General features: G+C 44.7%; 1 protein-coding gene across 1 annotated transcript in view; it reads left to right on the top strand.

The window, feature by feature from the left end:
* SOX10 (SRY-box transcription factor 10) overlaps positions 1-19,960 on the top strand; it is a 31,852-nt gene extending 11,892 nt beyond the window's left edge. Inside the window, exons 3-4 of the mRNA XM_029590148.1 lie at positions 16,051-16,313; positions 17,426-19,960. Of these exons, the coding sequence (XP_029446008.1) occupies positions 16,051-16,313; positions 17,426-18,114 (952 nt within the window). The 3' untranslated portion in view covers positions 18,115-19,960. The remainder of the gene's footprint in view (positions 1-16,050; positions 16,314-17,425) is intronic.
* Positions 19,961-22,339: the final 2,379 nt, after the last annotated feature.

Genomic DNA, 22,339 nt, shown 5'->3' with positions numbered 1-22,339 from the left:
CTTTACTGTTGGTGTCTTGGTTGAATCAATGGCACAGTTCACATCAGTTCTTTATCCAAGGTGGTCTTTACAGTTCTCAGTCTCTATCTATGCAAAGGGTCTTTTTCTAGGAAAGGGAAAACACTACTTTGCAGGGCTTGGAAAGATGAGATTCCCAGCTGGGCTATGGGAAACTTTATTTGGACAGAAAATCCCCTCCATGTTGGTCAGACAAAAAGATGACACAGTCTCTGCACAGAGTCCCAGTTTTCTCTTTCCCCAGAAGCGAAGACTCCAAATGGGGGTCCACAGACTTAGTTCAGTTTTGATCATACAGTTCTCCAGATGTCCAATCTTTATCTCTCTCTCTTGAATCTTTGATGGAAAAAACTTCCAGTCAGGAACATGCAGCTCTCAGATGTTCCTCTTTCAGGGTAGGAGAAAGGGCAGCAAAACTCTTCCTTCCAGGTCTATTAACCATCCTGCGCCCCCCCCCCCCCCCCCCCCGGGAAAGGTTTCCCCATGTATGCTCTCCAGGCAACTCCCAGGGGTCTTGTAGACCAGCCCAAAACCAACCCAGGATTGCAAAAGCTTACCAGCCACTGAGTGGACTGGAAGAGTAGATCCCTGTCCTCCTTCAAGAGCACCAGGTTGGTGTGCTGAGTCCTAAAGGCAGGCCCAAAAATCAAAAAAATAGGTAAAAGCTCCAACACCTCCTCTAACTTCCAAAATCAGGCTGCACTGCCCCAAGTTCTCAGGGAGAGAACTGCTTTTATTACCTAACAAGGGAATGGCTATTCCAGCACCCTCAAAAGGAAGGTACAGAATGGTGCCTCCCCTTAAGGGAGTTAACATGGGGCAATCCTCCCCTAGCAAAGGGAGTTAACATAGGGCAATATTAATAAAGAACCTCTACTAGAGTTACTTCCCAGTGAAGGGATTTGGCTTCCTGATTCCCTTTAACTACTCAAGGCATCCCCTCTTTCTACATTGTGGAGAAGGGAGAAGTTGAATTACAGTCCTTAAATCCAGGGACTGGCTTACTGCTTCCCCTATGGGTCTGGGCAAACTCATACGACTTATCATTTCAATGGGTACTTCTAAAATTATACCAATTACTCTCCCCATCTCCCTCTGGTAGGACAATTAAGTGATTGGGACATACTTGAGAAGGCTCCTCTAGTCCAAGGCCTCTATTGGTGAGAGCCTCTAGATGCTGGCATGCACCGGGCTTCTTTTCCTGGTGTTTTCATCATGGTTTAGGCATCTTAGAACATATAAGTCCAGACATCTCAAGGGGAAGGCCTCACTGCAGGTTGAACTAGTCTGATTAGTCATCAGCTGGCCCCAGGGAGGCTCAAACTCTGGGTGATCCTGTCCCAGCACAATGTGGTATGGGAGACCAGAAAGAACTCCTACTTCCCTGCTGGCTTGTCCAGCTGGAGTCGCCAGCAAGACCTGGCTGTTGGATACTGTCGCCAGTCATTATGTATATAGGCAAGAGTTATCATCTCGTAGTCGATCCATCCTCTCTTGAGTAGCTTCCTGCGGAGGAGAGTTCTTATGCTTCCTGAGTTTTGTGTGGGAAAAACATCCAGTTCCACTGGAGCTGCAAAAATAGGAAGCCCCAAGGCCGTGTGATTTCTCCTGCTGCTGAAGGTGGAGGCGGGACCTGAGCGTGATTGCAACACCTAAGATGACCTGCTGCTTGTGCTGAAAGGGAGGCTGCCCCACTGCTGCTGAAGATGTGGGCTTGCCGCTGTGAGGCAAGCTGCTGCGGGGCCTGACATATCAGAGGGGCAGCAGAAGCTTTTTCGCCACCGGAGGCAGTATATTTTTTTCTCTCTGCCTGCCGCTTCCCCGATATCTGCCCCCTTAAGCTCAGGCCTTCTGCGCCTAGTGACAAATCCAGGCCTGAGGACATTTAGAGACTGGTGGGGTCCGGTTGATGCAGGCGAGGAAGCAGCAACAAGTGGGAGGGTTAAAGCCTGATGAGACCCAGTATTAGGTTTGGTGGCTTATGGGACATCCCCACAAGCCGTCTCACTCACCCTATGCCGCCGGCAATCCCCCGTGGGACTGGACGCCGCCAGCAGCACGACCTCACCAATCGCAGCACAGGATGCCACCATGCCGCAGCTCCCCAGTCCTCCCTTAGGCACTACGCCCCCGGTGGCCTGACCCTTAAAGGGCCTACAGCGGGAAGACAGCAGCAGCGCCCTCTGATGACATCACTGGCCTCTCTCTACTAAAGGTTCCTTCAGAGGAACAACAGACGCCTCAGTAACAGGTCTCCTGATGTGCCTTGTGCCTCAGTGTGTGCTGTCTTTGTCCCTGTGTTCCAGTGTTCCTGTCTTGCTCTCGCCTTCCTGCCTTGTTCCTGACTTCCTGACCACCTTGCCTTGCCTGCCTTGCCCAGCTATGCCTACCATTGTTTTTGCCCTTGTCTTGATTCTTGTCTTTGTTATGTCTCTCCTTGTCTTCCCTCGGCTTGCCCTACCAGATTCTGACCTCTGCTTGGACCCTGACCATTCCTTGATTACCATCTGAAATGCCATATAGAAAGACATGGTTTAATGGAACACAGTCAGCATGGATTTACCCAAGGGAAGTCTTGCCTCACAAACTTGTTACATGTTTTTGAAGGGATGAAAAAATATGTGGATAAAGGTGAACCGGTAGATGTAGTGTATTTGGATTTTCAGAAGGTGTTTGACAAAGTCCCTCTCGAGAGGCTTCTAAGAAAACTAAAAAGTCACGGGATAGGAGGCAATGACCTTTTGTGGATTGTAAATTGGTTAAAAGCAGGAAACAGAAAGTAGGATTAAATAATTTGTTTCCACAGTGAAAAAAGGTAAAGAGGGATCTGTACTGGGACCCATGCTTTATAGTATATTTATAAATGATCTGGAAAGAAATACGACGAGTGAGATGATCAAATTTGCAGATGACACAAAATTATTCAGAGTAGTTAAATCACATGTGGATTGTGATAAATTGCAGGAGGACCTTGCGAGACTAGAAGATTGGGCATCCAAATGGCAGATGAAATTTAATGTGAACAGGTGCAAGGTGTTGTATATAGGGTAAAATAGCCCTTGCTGTATTTAGATGCTGTTTGGTTCCATATTAGTTGCCACCCAGGAAAAAGATCTGGGAGTTATAGTTGCTATTACAGTGAATTTGTCAGCTCAGAGTGCCATGAACTGCCTAGAAATGGTGATAGGCAGTCAAGAAAAATGTTAAATAAATAAATAAATAAATAAATAAATAAATAAATAAAAGCAGAATGTCAAACATTATAAGGAAGAGAATGGTAAATAAAACAGAGAATGTCATAATGCCTCTGTATCGCTCCATGGTTAGACTATACCTTGAATACTATGTGCAATTCTGGTTGCTGCATCTCAAAAAATATATAGCTGCACTGAAGAAATTACAGAGAAGGGCGACAAAAATGATAAAGGCCATGGAATGGCTCCCCTATGAGGAAAGGCTAAAGAAGTTAGGGCTGTTCAGCTTGGAGAAGAGACAGCTGAGGGAGGATATGATAGAAGTCTACAAAATCATGAAAGGACTTGAACAGGTAAATGTGAAGCGGTTATTTACCCTTTTGGATAATACAAGGACTAGGGGGCACTCCATGAAGTTAGCAAGAACACATTTAAAACGAATCAGAGACAATTCTTTTTCACGCAACATACAATTAAGCTCTGGAATTCATTGCCAGAGGATATGGTTAAGGCAGTTAGTGTAGCTGGATTTAAAAAAGGTTTGGATGAGTTCCTGGAGGAGAAGTCTATAAACTGCTATTAATCAATACAGGATAGCTAATGCTTGTTGCCTGCATTGGTAGCATGGGATCTATTTAATGTTTGGGTACTTGCCAGGTACTTGTAACTTGGATTGGCCACTGTTGGAGACAGAATACTGGGCTTGAAGGACCCTTGGTCTGACCCAGTATGGCATATCTTAAGTTCTTATGTTTTTATAGATCTGACTATAGCCTTGGATCTGACCTTGTCTTGTCTACTGCCTGCCCTGACCTCTGACCTGTCTTCTGGTATCTGCTGCCAGCTGCCTGTCAAGACCTCTGGAATGCCTTCTGGTATCCACTATCAGCTGCCTGCCCTGACCTTCACTTGACTGCCCATGGGACCCATCTAAGTCCTGCTGGCTGTAAAAACACAAGGGCTCTACCTGCAGGGAAGGCAGCTGGTATAGGCGAAGTTCCAGCCTGTCCCACTGTAGGGCGCATTCACCAGCTGACGGCATGGGCCTAGTGGATTTGTCTACAAGGCTGCACCAACCACGCCATAGCACCAAGGGCTCATGGATACCATATCCATTACACCCAGACCGAGGGGCTGCAAGGAAGGGGGAGAGCTCTGAGGTTGGGGGGGGAAGGGAAGACTTCTGAGGTTAGAGAACAGGAAGTGTGTTGGGATTGGGAGAAGGATGAGAGAGCTAGGGTGGGAAGAGGTGGAAGGGGGAGATTATAAGATTGCATGTGTGTGTGTGTGTGTGTGTGTGTGTGTGTGTGTGTGTGTGTGTGTGTGTGTGTGTGTGTGTAAAAGAGAGAAAGTGAGTGAATGGGGGAGGAGAGAGAAAGTGTGCCCTTAAAGATGCAGCAATTAAGAGGACCTGGAAGCACTGGAAGCACTGCCAGTCTATGATCCCATGGCCTTTAAGAAGGCTAACTTGAACAGGGAAACAACACTGCACTTGAGTTAGTCCTGTAAATGTTTGAGGTCATCAAGGTCTTTATGTTTACTTTTGGCAGGTAATTATCCCCCTTCTCTCAGGAATTCCTGGCCTATTTACATAATTGCTCATAAGCAGCTTATATAAAGTAGCTGCCATAACCACAGAGGAAGAGTGAGAAACAGCAGAGACGGCCAGAATAAGGAGAGAATGAAAAGACAAAAGATACTGAAAGGCTGATATTCAAACTCTACTTAACCGGATAAGTAGCATTTATCTGGCAAAGTAGTGGCTGCTGAATATCCAGCTACATTCAGGGGTTGCCACTTAGCTGAAAAAAATAATTTATCCAGCTAAGTAGTTAGCCAGATAGTGGGTGGGCAGTGGGTGTAACTGAGTGGCACTGCTTATCTGGCTAACGTAGTTGCAATATTCAGACTTAACCGGCTCTCTGCACAAGCTTCAGGCTCCAGCTCCTCGTCGCTGGCAGTGGTGGACCACCAGTCCCGACCTCGGACTTCCGCCAGCACCTCCAGCCCTGCTCCTCTTCCTGAGACCTCCAGCCAGGATGCCTCCATCTGTCGGGCCTCTCCGCGGGATTTGCGGAGACGCCACCGGCGGCGCCGTGCCCCTTCCTAGCGTGCGCGCACCAGTGACACCTTTAAAGGGCCCACGGCAGAAACCTGGCCGCGGACCCGGATGCTGACGTCAGTTCCCTCAGGGCTTAAATGCTCAGGCCTCGCACTGAAGCGTTGCCTTTGCAACAGGTCTCCTTGGTCTCCTGTTCCAGGTTTCCTCGTACTCGTTGCTTCTCCGTGAGCCTTGCTTCGTGTTCCTGTTTCTCCAAGTTCCTGGTTCCTGTTCCATGTTCATCTCGTCTGTGTGCTGATTGACTTCCTGGTTCTGACCATCGCTACACCTGACCTTGCCTGCCTTCTCCAAGCCTGACCACTGCTACGCCTGACATTGACTGCCTTCTCCAAGCATGACCATGTCTACATCTGACCATGCCTCCGTGCCTTGGTACCTTCTCCGTGCCTTGACCATTGCTACGAATGACTTCGCCTCAGACTTTCTTGAGTCCAGAGTTCCACGTTGCTTGCTACACCTTCCAAGTGCCACCAGCTTCCATTCAAGCTTGACTGTGACGCCTCGGTCCCTATCCTCTGGACACGGACTATTAAGGCTTCGGCCTCCCTTTGCTCAGCACTTTCAGTTCCTTCTTGTTCCTTGGTGCTTGAGTTCCTGTTCCATATCCTGTCCAGGATAGGACCACGCCATCTGCTGGCTGCTGTCTCTGGGCTGAACCATCTACTACCTGTACTTTACCTTGAGGCTCAACCTGAGGGGAACGTGGGCTGGCATAGGTGAAGCTCCAGTGGCCTCCATCTTCAGGCCACTCCACCTGCTGACGGTGGGGACCCTTAGGCCCTCACCTACAGGTTGCGTCAACCCCACCTCAGCCTGAGGAACCACCTCCTATGCAACATTAGCCAGCTAAGTAGTGGCAACTACAGGAATATTCAACAGCATAACCATGTCTCTTAATATCCCGTGTAAGTTAGCTGGATAAGTCTTATCCGGCCAACTTATTTAGCCAGCTATGTTTGAATACTGACCTCAGACTGTTGCCAGAAATTAAAGGATTTTGTAGCCATTGCTGGAAAGACCCATATAGGATGGGGTAAGGGGTGGGGGCCTGGTGGGGAGCTATCATAGTGCACACCCATGTTAACCTTTCCCTCCCCACCAAAAAAAATATTCAGTTCTAGCTACACCCCTGATTGCCACTGGGGGTTAGAACAGAAAATGGTGGAGCATGATAAAACTGAAGCTAGACTGACACCAAATATAAATAACAATAATAATATGAGTAATTTGGGCTTTTAATATGGCACCCTGCTCAGGGCTCCTTACCATAAATATACAATGCACTTAAATCAAGAGAGATTGTATCAACTGTTTTACTGTTTTTATTGTTTTAATATATATACATCGCTTTGGGCGATTTTTTCAGGAAAGCAATTATGAAATGCCATTAAATAAAAAAATAATAAATCAATAGTATCATTAAATTAATGTAATACATAATGAAAATGATGCTGTGATCCTAGCAAAGGAGGTTTAGAAGTTTCTTACCTGTACCCAGGGTTTGACTCCCAGATTTGAGGAGGGTGGCAGCATCTCATGTTTCCCAAATAGACCCATCAGGCCTGTCCCAAGGTTTGTTGGAAGGCTTTCTGTGTTTTCCATTTGTCACTTTCCTTAATCTTTCTTCTCACTCTAATGCTGTAAAGCACCATGCTGATAAATGTTGCCATATTTGCTGAAGTTTTGTATTTCATTATAGCTGAGATGGAGAAGGGTACAGAGAAGGGCAACCAAAATGATAAAGGGGATGGAACAGCTCCCCTATGAGGAAAGGCTGAAGAGGTTAGGACTGTTCAGCTTGGAGAAGAGACGGCTGAGGGGGGATATGATAGAGGTCTTTAAAATCATGAGAGGTCTTGAATGAATAGATGTAAATCAGTTATTTACACTTTTGGATAAAAGAAGGACTAGGGGGCACTCCTTGAAGTTAGCAAGTAGCACATTTAAGACTATTCGGAGAAAATTCTTTTCCACTCATTGCACAGTTAAGCTCTTGAATTTGTTGCCAGAGGATGTGGCTAGTAGCTGGGTTTAAAAAAGGTTTGGATAAGTTCTTGGAGGAGAAGTCCATTAACTGCTATTAATCAAGTTGACTTAGGGAATGCTCTCTGCTATTACTGGCATCAGTAGCATGGGATCTTCTAGGTGTTTGGGTACTTGCCAGGTTCTTGTGGCCTGGTTTGGCCTCTGTTGGAAACAGGATGCTGGGCTTGATGGACCCTTGGTCTGACCCAGCATGGCAATTTCTTATGTTCTTATTGAGGCACAGTTTGTTATAAAAGAAGCATAATTCCTTTATGTCTTCCAGTGTTTGTAATCTACTTTCTTTAGAACACAGTTTCTCTATAAGGCTCAAAGCATTACAGAGTCTGTCTGCCTCTGTAATGATTTAAGAGACAGTTTATACGAAAGGTTCCTGTAAAGTTCTGTCTGTATGAAATACACAGAGACTCAAATAAGAGAGAAAATATAATAACTTAGGAGATGAAAGCAGATGAAGACCAACTGGTCTGTCCATCTGCTCAGTAATTCCTGTCCACACTGCTAAGGACCATCCTGCAGGCTTTAGTACTATCAAACCATTATTACCGTAACTTAATTTATATTGGGTTATCAATAACCATATTAAAGTCTTACAGGTTGAACAAAATACAGCTGTGCACATTTTGACAGGAGCCAATCTTTGGGACCACATCATACCAGGTTTACAGGCTCTCTATTGGTTAACAATAGAGTGGAAAATACACTTTGACTCTTACTTTTATCCCCAAGGCTCTGACCATTGATGCTCCAATTTGTATCAGCACAGTTTGGAAGATTTATAGACCTCCACATGTTCTAAGGACTTTTGGTCACACTCTGTTAGATGTTCCCTTGACATGACAGTTATGCCTGTCCAAGATATGGACATGAACCTTCACAAAGGCCGGGCCCATTACTCTGGAACTCACTTCCAAAAGAACTATGGGATGAAGTTAGCATTTTTACTTTTAAGAAACAGTTAAAAACTCTGTTCTTTAAGCAGGCTTTTATTTATTTATTTAGAAACTTTTATATTCTGTATATTCCTTAGTTCATAGTGGAGTTTAAATTGACATACAAATCAGAAATCATAAAAAAATATTGAATCATATAGACAGGAGGAAGTAACAACAATAAAACAATAAAAAGCAATAAAATAAATGAGATAAAAAGTTAAATGTATTAGTAAAAATATTAAAAAGAATAAAAATAGAAATAAATACATTACAATTTTTAGCTTTCTTTAAACACAATTATAAATAGGCAAGTTTTAAGTGCCTTTTTGAATGTCTTGCTGCAAGCTATTAAGTGTATATTTTCTGGAATCGCTTTCCAAATAATGGGTCCTGCAACTGAGAAGGCCTTTTTTGCGGGTAATGCCAAGGCTGGCTACTTTAATAGACAGAATTTCTAGTAGGTTTTTGCCTTCAGATCTAAGAACACGAGTTGGTTTATAAGTACAAAGGAACAGCAAGTCAATAAGCATCTGAAATATTTAGGGATAGGTTCCCTTGGCTTGAGTCTTGCTCCGGAGAATGCAAGTACTATGTATGCAGAAGTCAAATGAGATATTTTGGGTAATGACTAAGTAGTCAGAAGCAGCAACATGTGGCATAGCCAAAGGTGGACCTGGATGGGTCATGGCTCACCCAATTTGGATTCAGTCCCAACCAATCATTGCTGCCAGGCAGCCTGAGAAGAAAGACTCAGCAACAAGGCCATTGTGAACTCCATCCCATGGTGGCCTGAGTAGATGAGACCCTGCTTCAAGGCTGCCAAGGTCCCCATTTCACGATGGCCCATGAAAAAGAAGCCCTGCAGCAGGCAGCTATAGACCCCATCCTACACTGACCCAAGAAGAGGAGGCCTTGCTGCAAGAAAAGCCCAGAAGAGAGGGGGAGGCCCTGATAGAGTATGGAAGGGGGAGCCTGCCTGTGAGAGCACGTGAGAGTGAAAGCCTGTGTATGTATGAGGAAGCCTATGTGGGAATGAAAGCCTTTGTGTGTATGTGTGTGGGTATATGTGTGCCTGTGAGAGTGAAAGCCTGTGTGTGTGAGTGCCTGTGAGAGTGAGAGTGTGAGTGAGGAAACCAATGTATGACAGAGAGTGTGTGAGAGGCAGTATGTGAGAATAAGAGCCTGTGTTTCTGTTTGTGTGTGAGTGAGAGAATGTGTGTGTGAGAAAGAGAGCCTGTGCATGTGAACATAAGAACATAAGAACATAAGAAATTGCCATGCTGGGTCAAACCAAGGGTCCATCAAGCCCAGCATCCTGTTTCCAACAGAGGCCAAACCAGGCCACAAGAACCTGGCAATTACCCAAACACCTAGAAGATCCCATGCTACTGATGCAATTAATAGCAGTGACTATTCCCTAAGTAAACTTGATTAATAGCAGTTAATGGACTTCTCTTCCAAGAACTTATCCAAACCTTTTTTGAACCCAGCTACACTAACTGCACTAACCACATCCTCTGGCAACAAATTCCAGAGATTTATTGTGCGTTGAGTGAAAAAGAATTTTCTCCGATTAGTCTTAAATGTGCTACTTGCTAACTTCATGGAATGCCCCCTAGTCCTTCTATTATTCGAAAGTGTAAATAACCGAGTCACATCTACTCGTTCAAGACCTCTCATGATCTTAAAGACCTCTATGATATCCCCCCTCAGCCGTCTCTTCTCCAAGCTGAACAGCCCTAACCTCTTCAGCCTTTCCTCATAGGGGAGCTGTTCCATCCCCTTTATCATTTTGGTTGCCCTTCTCTGTACCTTCTCCATTGCAACTATATCTTTTTTGAGATACGGCGACCAGAATTGTACACAGTATTCAAGGTGTGGTCTCACCATGGAGCGATATAGAGGCATTATGACATTTTCCGTTTTATTAACCATTCCCTTCCTAATAATTCCTAACATTTTATTTGCTTTTTTGACTGCTGCAGCACACTGAGCTGACGATTTCAATGTATTATCTACTATGACGCCTAGATCTCTTTCTTGGGTGGTAGTTCCTAATATGGAACCTAACATCGTGTAACTACAGCTAGGGTTATTTTTCCCTATATGCAACACCTTGCACTTGTCCACATTAAATTTCATCTGCCATTTGGAGAGTGCCTGTGAGAATGAGAGTATGTGAGAATGAGAGCAGGTGTGTGTGGGTGTGTGTGAGACGGAGTCTGTGTGTATGAGGGCGAGCATATAAAAGTAAGAGCCTGTTTGTGAGAGAGAGCACATGAGCCTGTGTGGGTATCTGTGTGTGTGTGCATGTTTGTGAGGGAGCATGTGAGAGCGAGAGTGAGAGCCTGTGTGCATGAGAGAGCATGTGAGAGTAAGAGCCTTTGTGTGTATGTGTGTGTGTGTGTGTGTGTGAAGGAGCTTGAGTGAGAGCTTTGTGTGTGTGTGTGTGTGTGTGTGAGGAAGCCTGTGTGAGAGTTAGAGCCTATGTGTGTGTGTGTGTGTGTGTGTGTGAGAGAGAGAAAGAGAGAGTGTGGAAGGGAAGAACACAGGAGGAGAGAGAAGAAACAGAAATAAAAAAAGACCCTGAATAAGGAATTAAGAAAAGACCAACAAGGGGAAAGTGGAAAAAAGAAATCAGGACTAACTGATTAGAACAATAAGATCAGACATTAAAGGTAAAATTTTAAAAAAATTATTTTGAATTTTTGGTGATTGGAATATGCCATCTTTGGGAATATGCATTTTTTATATTTTTATATTTTGCTCTTTCTTCATTGCTCAGATTCTGATTTCTTGGGCTTTCCATTTCAGTTTTACCTGTTAGCTTCTGTTTCTAATCTGTAGTCCCTTATTCTCTATTAGGTAAGAGTTGGTCTGTGTTCTGCATGTATGACTGAGGTGCAGTATTTACATTCATCTGTAGTTTCTCTCTCTGTAGGGATTTGTAGCCGCCTGGCTTGTTCTGCTTTCCCAGTAAGTGGGGAATTAGTGTTCTTAGGCCTGGTGTAATATTTGTCTTCCATGTCTTTTCATGCATAAGGTTTGAGTTCTAAGAGTTAGTGCTGTTATGGTATGGTATGACAAGGTTCTAGGTTACGTGCGTAATATACGCACGTAACACTTTAAAACCCCTCCTGCGCGTGCCGAGCCTATTTTGCATAGGCTCGGAGACGCGCAAAAGCCCCGGGACGTGTGTATGTCCTGGGGCTTGAAAAAAGGGGCGGGGCGTGGGTGGGGCCAGAGCCTCCAGGCAGAGCGGCCATTTGCCGCTGTGCCCGGGATCGCGGGCCGGCCGTTGGACGGCGCACGCAACCTAAGCCTGCCCAGAGGCAGGCGCAACTTATTGGAAAAAGGTAAGGGGGGGTTTAGGTAGGGCTGGGGGGGGCGGGTTAGGGAGGGGAAGGTGGGGGGGCGGAAGGAAAGGTCCCTCCGAGGCTGTGGAGGAAGGCTGCGCGGTTTGGCGCGAGCAAGTTGCACAATTGTGCACCCCCTTGCGCACGCCGACCCTGGATTTTATAACATGCGCGCAGCTGCGCACACATGTTATAAAATCGGGCGTACCTTTTAAAATCCGGCCCACAATGTATTACTTTATAAACCTTGAGAGTATGCATGTACTGGCAATATCATGGTGTAAATGTGAACATAGAAAAAAAGGGACTGTCTACGGGTGTCCCAGAGTGGGGTTCAGAAGTATGCATTCTAACAAGGCATTTTTAATGTTGGTAAATATTTGAAATCATGGAGGTAAAATATTTTAAAGTGTCACTCATGATGAGTGAGGGTTATTGCAGACTACTTAGAAATCCAATGTTAGGTGCACTGTAAGGGGCAGATTTTCAAAGCCCTACGCGCGTATATGCATAGGGGGCTTACACGCGCCAGGCCTATTTTATAAAGGCCCAGTGACGCGCATAAAGCCCCGGGACACGTCTTAGTCCCGGGGCTTCGGAAAAGGGGCTGAGTGGTCCGGGGGTGGAGCGGGGCCAGAGGCCTCCGGCACAGAGACCAGGCTCAAGAGGTAAGATAAAGGTCAGGGGGAGGGTTAGAACAGTGCTAGGGGGTGGGAAGGTTAGGGGAAGGGGTAGGAAGGATAGAGTAGGGGGAACGGGTGAAGGCCGCGCGCATCGCTGCACCCCCTTGCGCGTGCAGACCCCCGATTTAATAACATGCGTGCCGGGTAGCGTGCGCACATGGACGCCCGCGCGTATCTTTTAAAATTTACCCCAAGGCATTATTTATCAATAAAAGTACAACAAGTAGGGCGCAGACCTTTATGACCACTGCCCACCCGTGTTAATGGTGGGACCTCCTCCCCTGAAAATCTATTCTTGCTACACCACTGGTAAGAGTAGGAGCCTGTGTATGTAGTGGGGAATGGGAGGCTGCAGGTGAAAGTGGGAGTTTTCACATGCTTTCTCTCATACACAGATTTCCATTCTCCTCCCTGAGGCTCCCACTCTCACATGCTCTCTTCCACTTGCAGGCTCCCACTCCCCCCCTCCCCCCACCTACACAAGTTACCATTCTCACATGCAGGCTCCCATCCCCCACCTCCCCCCACAGGCTCTCACTCTCACATGCTCTCTCTCACATGCAAGCTCCCATTCACACACACATGTAGGCTCCCACTCTCATATTCTCTCTCATATACAGGCTCCCACACACAGGCTCTCACTCTCACATGCTCTCTCTCACATGCAAGCTCCCATTCACACACACACACATGTAGGCTCCCACTCTCACATATTCTCTCTCATATACAGGCTCCCACTCTCAAATGTTCTTTCTCACATGCAGGCTCATATACACACACACACAAATGAGGCTGCCACTCTCACATGATGTTTCTCACATGCAGACTCCCACTTCCACACACACACATAGTCTTTGAATTAAAACAGCAAGGCTATGATTGGGGAGAACTAAACTAGGTGGCTTATAAGTGGGATTAACTGAGGAAGAGGCAACTTTTAATTGAGTAAAACTGCAATGAATGAGGCTTTTTAAAAGTCTATATAAGAAAAACAGCCAGTGGGGAGGGTGAATTTCTAAGTGAGACAGATCTAAAACTGAAAAATAGCTTTCAGTCTCCAGCCATTCCTCCTTTCACAGCAAGTTAAGCATTTTTTAAAAACAAACAGTAAACCAGAAAACAGAAGGAAATGACTTTCCCTACCACCCAAGTTGAGGCTACTGCAGCATTCTGGCCATAGTAAAGTGAATCTCAGAGCTACGCTTTGGGTGTAGCTATTTGAAAAAGACCTCTCTCTCAAAGCTGGTACAAGGAAACCAAGAGATGGAGAGGATGGCAAATAAAATCAAATAAATTAAGATTTCACCCCTTAATCATTTTGAAAGAACAGAATGTAGTTTTATAACACAGAGGACAGGGCTGCTTTAACTGAGCAAAGATCCCCACCATCTAGAAGTGTATGTATGAAAGACAAGCACTGGGATGGGTGGGAGTGGAGGAGCTAGGGAGGGAACAAAATAGGACAGATCTGTTTTTTAAAAAGGCCTTTAACCACTCTTGCAGTTCAGGAAAGGCCCTTGTAAAAGAGAGTAGAGGACACATCAACAGAACAAATGAGAAATTCTGGTTTAAAATCAACAAGGGCTTGATTAGGAAGCACAGAACCAGGTGAGTTATTATGACCCCCCCCCCCCCCCCCCTTGTTCTAGAGCTCCTTGCGGTGTTCCTGCTTCATTTCTGTTGCGCTGGCTCTTCTGTCACCCACTAGAAGGACATTGCCCTGCAAGGATCAGTCACCGGATGTTTTGTCTCTGGACTTTGCTTGCTGAAACGGTCCAGGGTTCTTTCCTTCCCACGTTATCTTCCTCTTAAATCTCCACATGCCAGAAAGTGAGCGAAATGTAAATCTCCACACACACTCCCACTTTTGATCGCAGGCCAGCATTAGTCTGGTTTCAAGGGGATTTTCAACTTTTTTTGTCTGCTCATTTTACAGGGGAATGGGGGGGGGGAGATTAAAAGAGGGGGGGAGGGGGAGAGAGCACCTTGCAGCCACACAAAAAGCTCCGGGACCTGCCGTGGAGGATTAAAATCCCTGCACTGCCGCTGCAGCGGCCCTGCCTGTGCAGGCCATGGGCTAGGGGTAGGCCGAGGAGATTTACCATTGACATTTTTAGTTTATTCCAAGAATGGATTGCAGGGAAAATATTCATACTTATGGTTAGGTCTTGGGTCTTCCATCAAAGTATATGGCACTTCTTTGCTTGACTGGGATATGAAATACCTTATGGGTTTTGAGAGAGAGTTCTACTACCCACACACAAGTGTACTTGTGGGGGAGAGAGGAACTTTTACAATTATTTTGGTAAATATAGATATAAACACACACTCATCTTTAACAACTGTTGCAGAAATTCATTCCTTAAAACAGTACTTTGTTATAACCTAAATATCAGAACTTCTCAGGCTACACAGTCTCTGGCCTTTTGCCCTACAGCCTACTCAAAGTGATCCCATATTAAGAACAATGCGCTGCCTGTTCTGCCTTACCTACCAAGACAATAGTACAGGAAACCCACATGCAGAAGATTATTTCTGCCTATTCCGCTTTAAAGTCCCAACACGTTCTTCCCAGTGGAGGGTCTACTGTAAAGCTCCTTGCTATTGTTAGGGTTATCTGTAAACCGATATGATGTCCCCAACGAATGTCGGTCTAGAAAAAAACTTGAAATAAATAAATACCTGCTACAAGAATTTAGTTTGGTATGTGCACCTCACAAAGTACGCACATTGCAAAGCAGAGAGAGAGCCCGCTCACAGCCATGACCAAAACAACTCTGACAGATGAAAAAAGTACCATGCAGGACTGCACAAGCCTGTTGTATACAGAGGAAGAAAAATCCATTGTATTGGGTGGCACGCTGTTCACAACAGGAAATGAAGAAGGCGTATAGAGTATAGAATAAATTTGCAGCTTCTGCAGTAAAGTAGTGTGGTTGCCGTGTTAGTCGCTTGAATGCATGGAAATTCAGATCAGCAAACAAAAAAAAAAAAAAATATATATATATATATATATAAGATGATACCTTTATATTGGACTAAGTATATATATTTCTTAACTAGCTTTCGGGAGTTTTACTCCCTTCATCAGGTCAAAACAAAATGAGCAACACAGCAAGACTTGCTCATTGTGTTTTGGCCTGATGAAGGGAATATCAGTTCCAAAAGCTAACCAATAAAAAAAAACCATCACCTTATATTTGTTTGTCTGTTGACCTTTATTTCCAGGTTACATATAGCTTTTGCAAAAACTCTCTTGATATATGGTTAAAAATCAAAGAACCATTATTCTATATGATTCTGGGCAATGTTGAGGTAAGAATGGGTTGGAATCCCTTTTCATCTCATGACATCATCAAATTTACCAAAGACACTGAGCCCCCGGAGCTTACATTTCTTGAGCTGATTTTTTTGCCCGTGAAAGCCTCCATACATAATTGGGATTGTGAAGAGATTTTTTCACCAGCAACGACGGTGGCTGTGTGAGCTGCAAATCATAGTGCAAGTGCACACGGACGTGACCCAAAGTTCCCATTTTTATAGCGTATCACCGGAGGGATAAATGATGAGGAAATGGTGGGTAACACTTTGTCATGATTAAAACACTCCCTGCTGCCCCCCTACTAACCATGCTAAGTTTTAACACTTCAGCCTGTCATTTTAAGGATTCTTTCTTCTGTTTTTTTTTCTTGCTCCCAGACTACTGAACGAAAGTGACAAACGCCCTTTCATTGAGGAAGCTGAGCGCCTGCGAATGCAGCACAAGAAAGACCATCCCGACTACAAGTACCAGCCCCGCAGAAGAAAGAACGGCAAGGCCACCACAGGGGAGGGGGAGGGCCAGGCAGAGAATGAGGGAGGAGCCACCACAATTCAAGCGCATTACAAAAACACCCATTTAGATCCCCGGCACGCAGGAACCGGGTCTCCCATGTCGGATGGACACCCCGAGCACTCAACAGGTGGGTAACTCCATGGAGTATTTATGTGTGTGTGGGGGGGGACAGACAGGCTCCAAGAAAGAAAGTTATTGTGTCTAAAAGCAGGTCATGAAGTTTCAGTTCTGAGCCCAAAGGCTATTCCAATAAGCATTCGGAAATCCATGTCTGATTATTCTTGTCCTCCCAGGAGCTGTATCCAGTATCCATTGCAGGGTAGCACAGGAATTCAGTTCAGATTCTTCTTCCAGGCTCTGTTCTCAATCTGTACTCCAGGAAGAAACAGAAAACTGGTTCAGATCCACCAATGGGTAGATTTTGAAAGGTGCACACGCGCGTCCATGGATGCACCTGCGTGTTATAAAATCGCTGGGCCGCACGCGCGAGCCAGATTTTGTAATCCGCGTGCGCAAGGGGGGGTTACAGTTCTGCAAATTTTGCACAGCGATGCATCCCGGCCTTCCCCAGTTCCCTCCCAGTCCACTCCAATTAAGGAGTGGACTGCAAACGTGCCGCTCCAATTAAGGAGTGGACTGGAAGGGAACTTCCCTATCCCCTACCCTAACCTTCCTTCCCCTCTCCTCCTCAACCCCTAATTCCTACCTTTTTTCGTTTATTTTTTTTTCTCCCAGCTTCCTTCAGAGCCCGAGGCGAAGTAAGTTGTCCACGCCGGCAGCTGGCTGACGTGCGAGGCTCCAGGACAGCGATCAATGCCACTGTCCCGGCCCGCCCCGCCCCGAACACACCCCCAGGCCCGCCCCTTGCAGGAAGGTCGGCACGTTTGCACGTACCGGCCTTTACATGCGTGGCCGGGCCTTTTTGAAAATAGGCTCAGCGCGTGCAAGGCCTGGCCATATACATAAAGGCCGGAATTTATGCGTGTGGGGGGATTTAAAATCCTGCCGTAAGTTTTTACTCTCACAGACACAGAATGAGAGTCAAGCCTTAGTGTATCAGGCCCTCAGAGCCTCTGACATTGCTTGCTGGTGTTTAATTTTCCATGTTCAGGGTATGCTTATTTTGTGGAACTAACTTATACTGTTTTGTTTGGTAGTCAGAATGAAGGCACCATTTAAAAACATTGTTCAAGTACAATCTGGTCCTCAAGCCCTACTGAAATGATTTTCCACTTGCAGGTCAAAGTCATGGACCTCCAACACCACCCACCACTCCAAAGACAGAACTCCAGGCAGGAAAAGCCGAGTCCAAGCGGGAAGGCCGAGCCTTAGGGGAAGGGGGCAAACCCCATATTGATTTTGGCAATGTGGATATTGGGGAGATCAGCCATGAAGTAATGTCCAACATGGAGACTTTTGATGTTAATGAGTTTGATCAGTACTTGCCACCCAATGGCCATGCAGGTCACCCTAGTCATGTTGGGGGTTATGCAGCCGGTTATGGCATTGGGAGTGCTTTGGCAGCAGCCAGTGGACATTCAGCTTGGATTTCCAAGCAACAGGGTGTCTCTTTGTCTACGTCATCAGTGGACTCCAAAACACAAGTAAAAACCGAAAGTTCAGCTCCCAGCCACTACTCTGAACAGCCTTCCACGTCCCAAATCTCCTACACATCACTGGGTCTCCCACACTATGGATCAGCCTTCCCATCCATCTCCAGGCCCCAATTTGACTACTCTGATCACCAGCCCTCTGGATCTTACTATGGTCACACCAGCCAAGCTTCAAGCCTCTACTCAGCATTTTCTTACATGGGGCCCTCGCAGCGTCCACTTTACACCACCATATCTGATCCTCCAACAGTGGCTCAATCGCATAGCCCCACACACTGGGAACAACCTGTTTATACAACTCTGACAAGGCCATGAAAGTCCAGTGCCAGCTAGGAAACTCAGAGCTCTAAAATCTGTAGCCAACAATGCGATCTCATTGATATTTTATCTCCCCTGACTTTGCAGAATTTAATCACCTAGTAAAATCGCAAAGATTCAACGGTTAAGATGCATGCCATGGTAAAAATGGTTTTCTAGATGAAAAGAAAAGAAATCTTCAAACATTGTTGGTATACCAAGACTGCCGGGGAGCTATCACTCTGCCCTGGATGCTCAGTAGTTGCACCAAAGGGCTTATAATGAAATTGGTCTCCCCTAATGGTTGAGCATGACTTCAATGTAACTCCCATGGCAAGACATTCTTGATATCTCTCGTATGTTTTATTCAGTTTCACTTGAATCCCTGAAGATCAATTTAGGCCTGGATTCCTGTTGGCTACAATATCCCGGCACATGACATTGCCATCACTTCTGCATGGCCTGCAGACAAGAAGACTTAATGCTTGTGATCTCCATTATTATCTTGGTGGAAGACTAGAACTAAGAGAAGAGATGAGGGTCCGAGTGTGACTTTTTTTATTATTACTATGGTTCCTGATTTTGTATGACCATTTTCTTCTTCATCTTCCCCTTCTGTTCTGACCAGTTGACAACATGCATGACTAGTATGGGTCCTGGGATAAGACAAAAAAAGCTGTCTTAAGGAATTCCTGATGACACAAGCAGTTATTTATACGCATACTAGCCTGTATATCACCATTTATGAAGACACTGCATTGTCTTCTGTAGGTTTATTGGTTCATAACTGACAACTTCTCCGGTTTCACTGTGTGTATGTGGGAGGTGAGGTCAAACACGTTATACTGTCATCTAGGAGCATAGTAAGGCTCCCCTAAAAGCTCACTTGTGCTTTCTAAAAGGATTTTATCTCCAGGAAGTGCTTGTGAGAAAGGAGGGAGTTCACGTGACTCACCACAAAACCAGGTCACCTTACATCAAAACGCTAGCTCTGCTTAACTGCTATTTTGCAGTTAGGGTATTAACTACCTTTCAACTAAAAAATATAGGCAGCCCTTCTTCTGGTTTTGATTTGGGAAGGCAGGGGTCACACAGGGACACTGGGGCATTGTCCACTCAATGTCCCATAGCCTGGGAATCAGGATTCTTCCGATGGGGGGGGGAAGGATATATATATATCCAAGACCCCAAGGTGCATGTGGTATCTCTCTCCCTCTCTCCTGTTTATGTAGAGGGGATGTGAGGGCCAAATAAATAGGCAGGACACTCTAGTTGGGTGTTCAAAAACAAATGTTTACTGCTTCAGATTTTCAGTAACAAATATTTGGTAATATACATTCTTGTTCTTGAGACAGCCAGTAATTATCTCATTTCTCCAAACATCTTTGTGTATGCAGGTGTCCCTCTGTATTAAGGCTGCAGGAATATCTCCAGGGCATAGAAAAGTGAGGATACCAGGTGGGCAGGGATATGCTAGTTGTGGGTGGAATTCTGTTCCCAAAAATACTGGAGGTCCAGAAGGAATCACACATGCCACAATTCCCAAATGTAATTCTTCTCCCAGGCTGAAGAATCTGTGGAGTCTCCAGAGGAATAAAACTTTCTTACTCACAGTTCTCCTCAGTGGTAAAATTTTCCCCATAACAAAATACCACAAAAATATAAAAACCAGAACTCCCCTGCAGTGATTCACCACCGATCTATTCACAGGGTTGTGAGATGGAGAGCGGCAAAGCCTTCTCTACTCCTGGCCTTCCCCGAAATTCCCTAGCCCAAGCCAAAGACCATTGATTTCACAGGAAACTCTTCCAAAAAAAAAAAACCAAGTCCAAAAGTCTCTTACTCAAAACCTGGGACACCTTTACTAGACAGGTTGTGTACCAGCAACATAACTGTCCCTTTCCCATTCAGTGTAAAACCCAAGCCATGAGGCCTAGCACACCTAGAATAAAGGAAACTCAACTTGAGCAAAACAGATCCTTCTCCTCCAACTGCCAATTCAAAATGCCACACAGATCTGTGACGCCGCTTGCCCTTGAGCAAGTTAAGAGCCTCCCACTGCTGTCACCATACAGGAGTGACGTAGCAAGCGGTTTGCTCCCTCCTATACTGACCAGCCCGGTCTCTGATGAAGGCCATCTAGTGGAGATCCCACAGGATCTCTTCATTTATATTTTGGGAAATTAAAGACAAAATGAAATCTACCTGGAAGATTAGATCTGCTGCCTAAGATCTCTGTCTTTAGAATCTGTATTAATCCTGAGTTCACAATTTCAGACCTTGAGGTGATCAACTCAGCCTTTCATCCTTCCAGCCGAAATAAAAGTAATGCTGATAGTAGCCGAGGAATAATAATTATGTGTTATGTGGTGTTTTTGTCCAAAGGGCTTTATAAACATAAATACAATATTACTGTTGTTATTATTATCTTGCTGTCTTCTGCACTCCCAAACCTGTCTGCTCACTGCAGGACACCACTAGGTCCAGTGGAATACAACCTCCCAGAAGCTCAGCCGCTCTAATTCAGCATGAGCTACTGTGAAGACAGAGTCAGTACTATAATATATTGCCAAAAAATGATCTACTGAAGTTTTTTGTTTGTGAAAGTGATTTCTAAACCAACCCCACCTCACAAGGGTGTACAATTCTGCCTACTAGCATTATACTCCTAAAGTAAAGCACTCTAAGTTTACTAAAATAAAATTTTCATCTAAGTTGAATTTTTGCTGTAAATTTTAACAAAAAATAATGGAAAATCTCTAGTCTGGTTGTCCTACTTAGCAGTCCAGATTAGTCCCAGTTAAATATTTATCTTCAAATCTTCCATGACCCTTGGGTGACTGGATAGTTCCAATGTTCATTAGGGCATTTTAATTTCATTCTATAAATCATTTGTATTGTGCAATTTGTAATCCTCCTTTTCCCATCAAAAAGATGACCACACATTTCAGAATGCCCAGAAACAGAACTGAAGAACAAATGTCCTAGTGTTTCATGAGCCATCTGGTTCCTGTAGGTGATTTATCAATGGACCCTAGCCTTTAGTTTGAGTACAACTGTGCATACAAAAATCTGCTCAAGATGCACTGTATAATATTTGAAAAAGCATACAGGGCATGCAGCAGTACTCTGTATTAAACTGACAACGTGTTTTGTACATTTGTGAATTTATTTAATCAGCTTCCCTTACAGTTCCATGGAGTCTTAAGGATCAGCCATCTTGGCAAAAGTGGCACAAATGGCATCATACACACCATATAGAACAGCTGGATTCCAAGATGTCTGATGTCATTTGTGATGCTCTTATTAACATGGCACCTCCACAAGATCCCTGCAAGACTGATTGCAAGGGAGCTGGTCAGAGAACTTCAACCATAATAGACTTTACTTTTTAATTACTAATCCCGGTATGAATGTCTGAAACACTGGCCAATGAATGGCAAGTGGTGCATTCTTTTGGACAAGTGGAGAGCCCTGTTTTCCTGTTTAGTCTCTTTCACCATTGTCCCATCTTCTTTATGATGTAACATCATCAATTATCTTTGTAAATAGCCTATCTTACATGTTGTTATTGTTCGAACTCCTTTAACTATGCATAAAGTTATTGAATAATAAAATTAAGGTTTTCAATTATCATTGGCTGCTGGATTATTTATTATTTTCAGTCTTGCGTTCTGAGGGTTCATTGTAGCCTTTCTTTGGCATGGAAAGAGCACTCAGGGCATTATGCATGAGTGGAGTACACTGAACAGAAGGAACAAGTTCACTTCCAGTCTTTTGGGTGTTAAACTTGACCTTAAACTGTTAAAGTGCTACACTTCTACATAGAACTAGTCTGTCTTCAAATGTGTTGTCACTTTCAGAAATAGCAGATGAAGAAGGAACTGACATTAAATCCTTTTGCATGGCCATTGCCAATTTATTCTCCAGAAAAGCCCAGATTGGTCTGTAAGATTCAGAGTTGTCCAGAGAAAGTATGGATGTATGATGGTAAAAAAGTAAGTCATAGGTCCTAAAAAGTAGAATATTATGACAAAAAGCAGTTAGTTCCATTTAGGACTTGATTTGCTAAGCTTTTATCCCATAGACACAGAATGGGGGGAAAAGCCTTAGTAAATTAAGTTCTTAATTACTAGGATAGAAAAAAAATCAGTTATGTTATTCTTGAATATCACTAATTACAAGGTTCTGGTGGGCTGACCCATTGGCTCAGTGGCAGGTGCTGTGCACTGCTCCGTGGAAG

Source organism: Rhinatrema bivittatum, chromosome 2 (assembly GCF_901001135.1).
Source record: "Rhinatrema bivittatum chromosome 2, aRhiBiv1.1, whole genome shotgun sequence".
NCBI lineage: Eukaryota > Metazoa > Chordata > Amphibia > Gymnophiona > Rhinatrematidae > Rhinatrema > Rhinatrema bivittatum.
The sequence above is the reverse complement of the archived record's forward strand: the minus strand, read 5'-3'. Positions and strand labels throughout refer to the sequence as shown.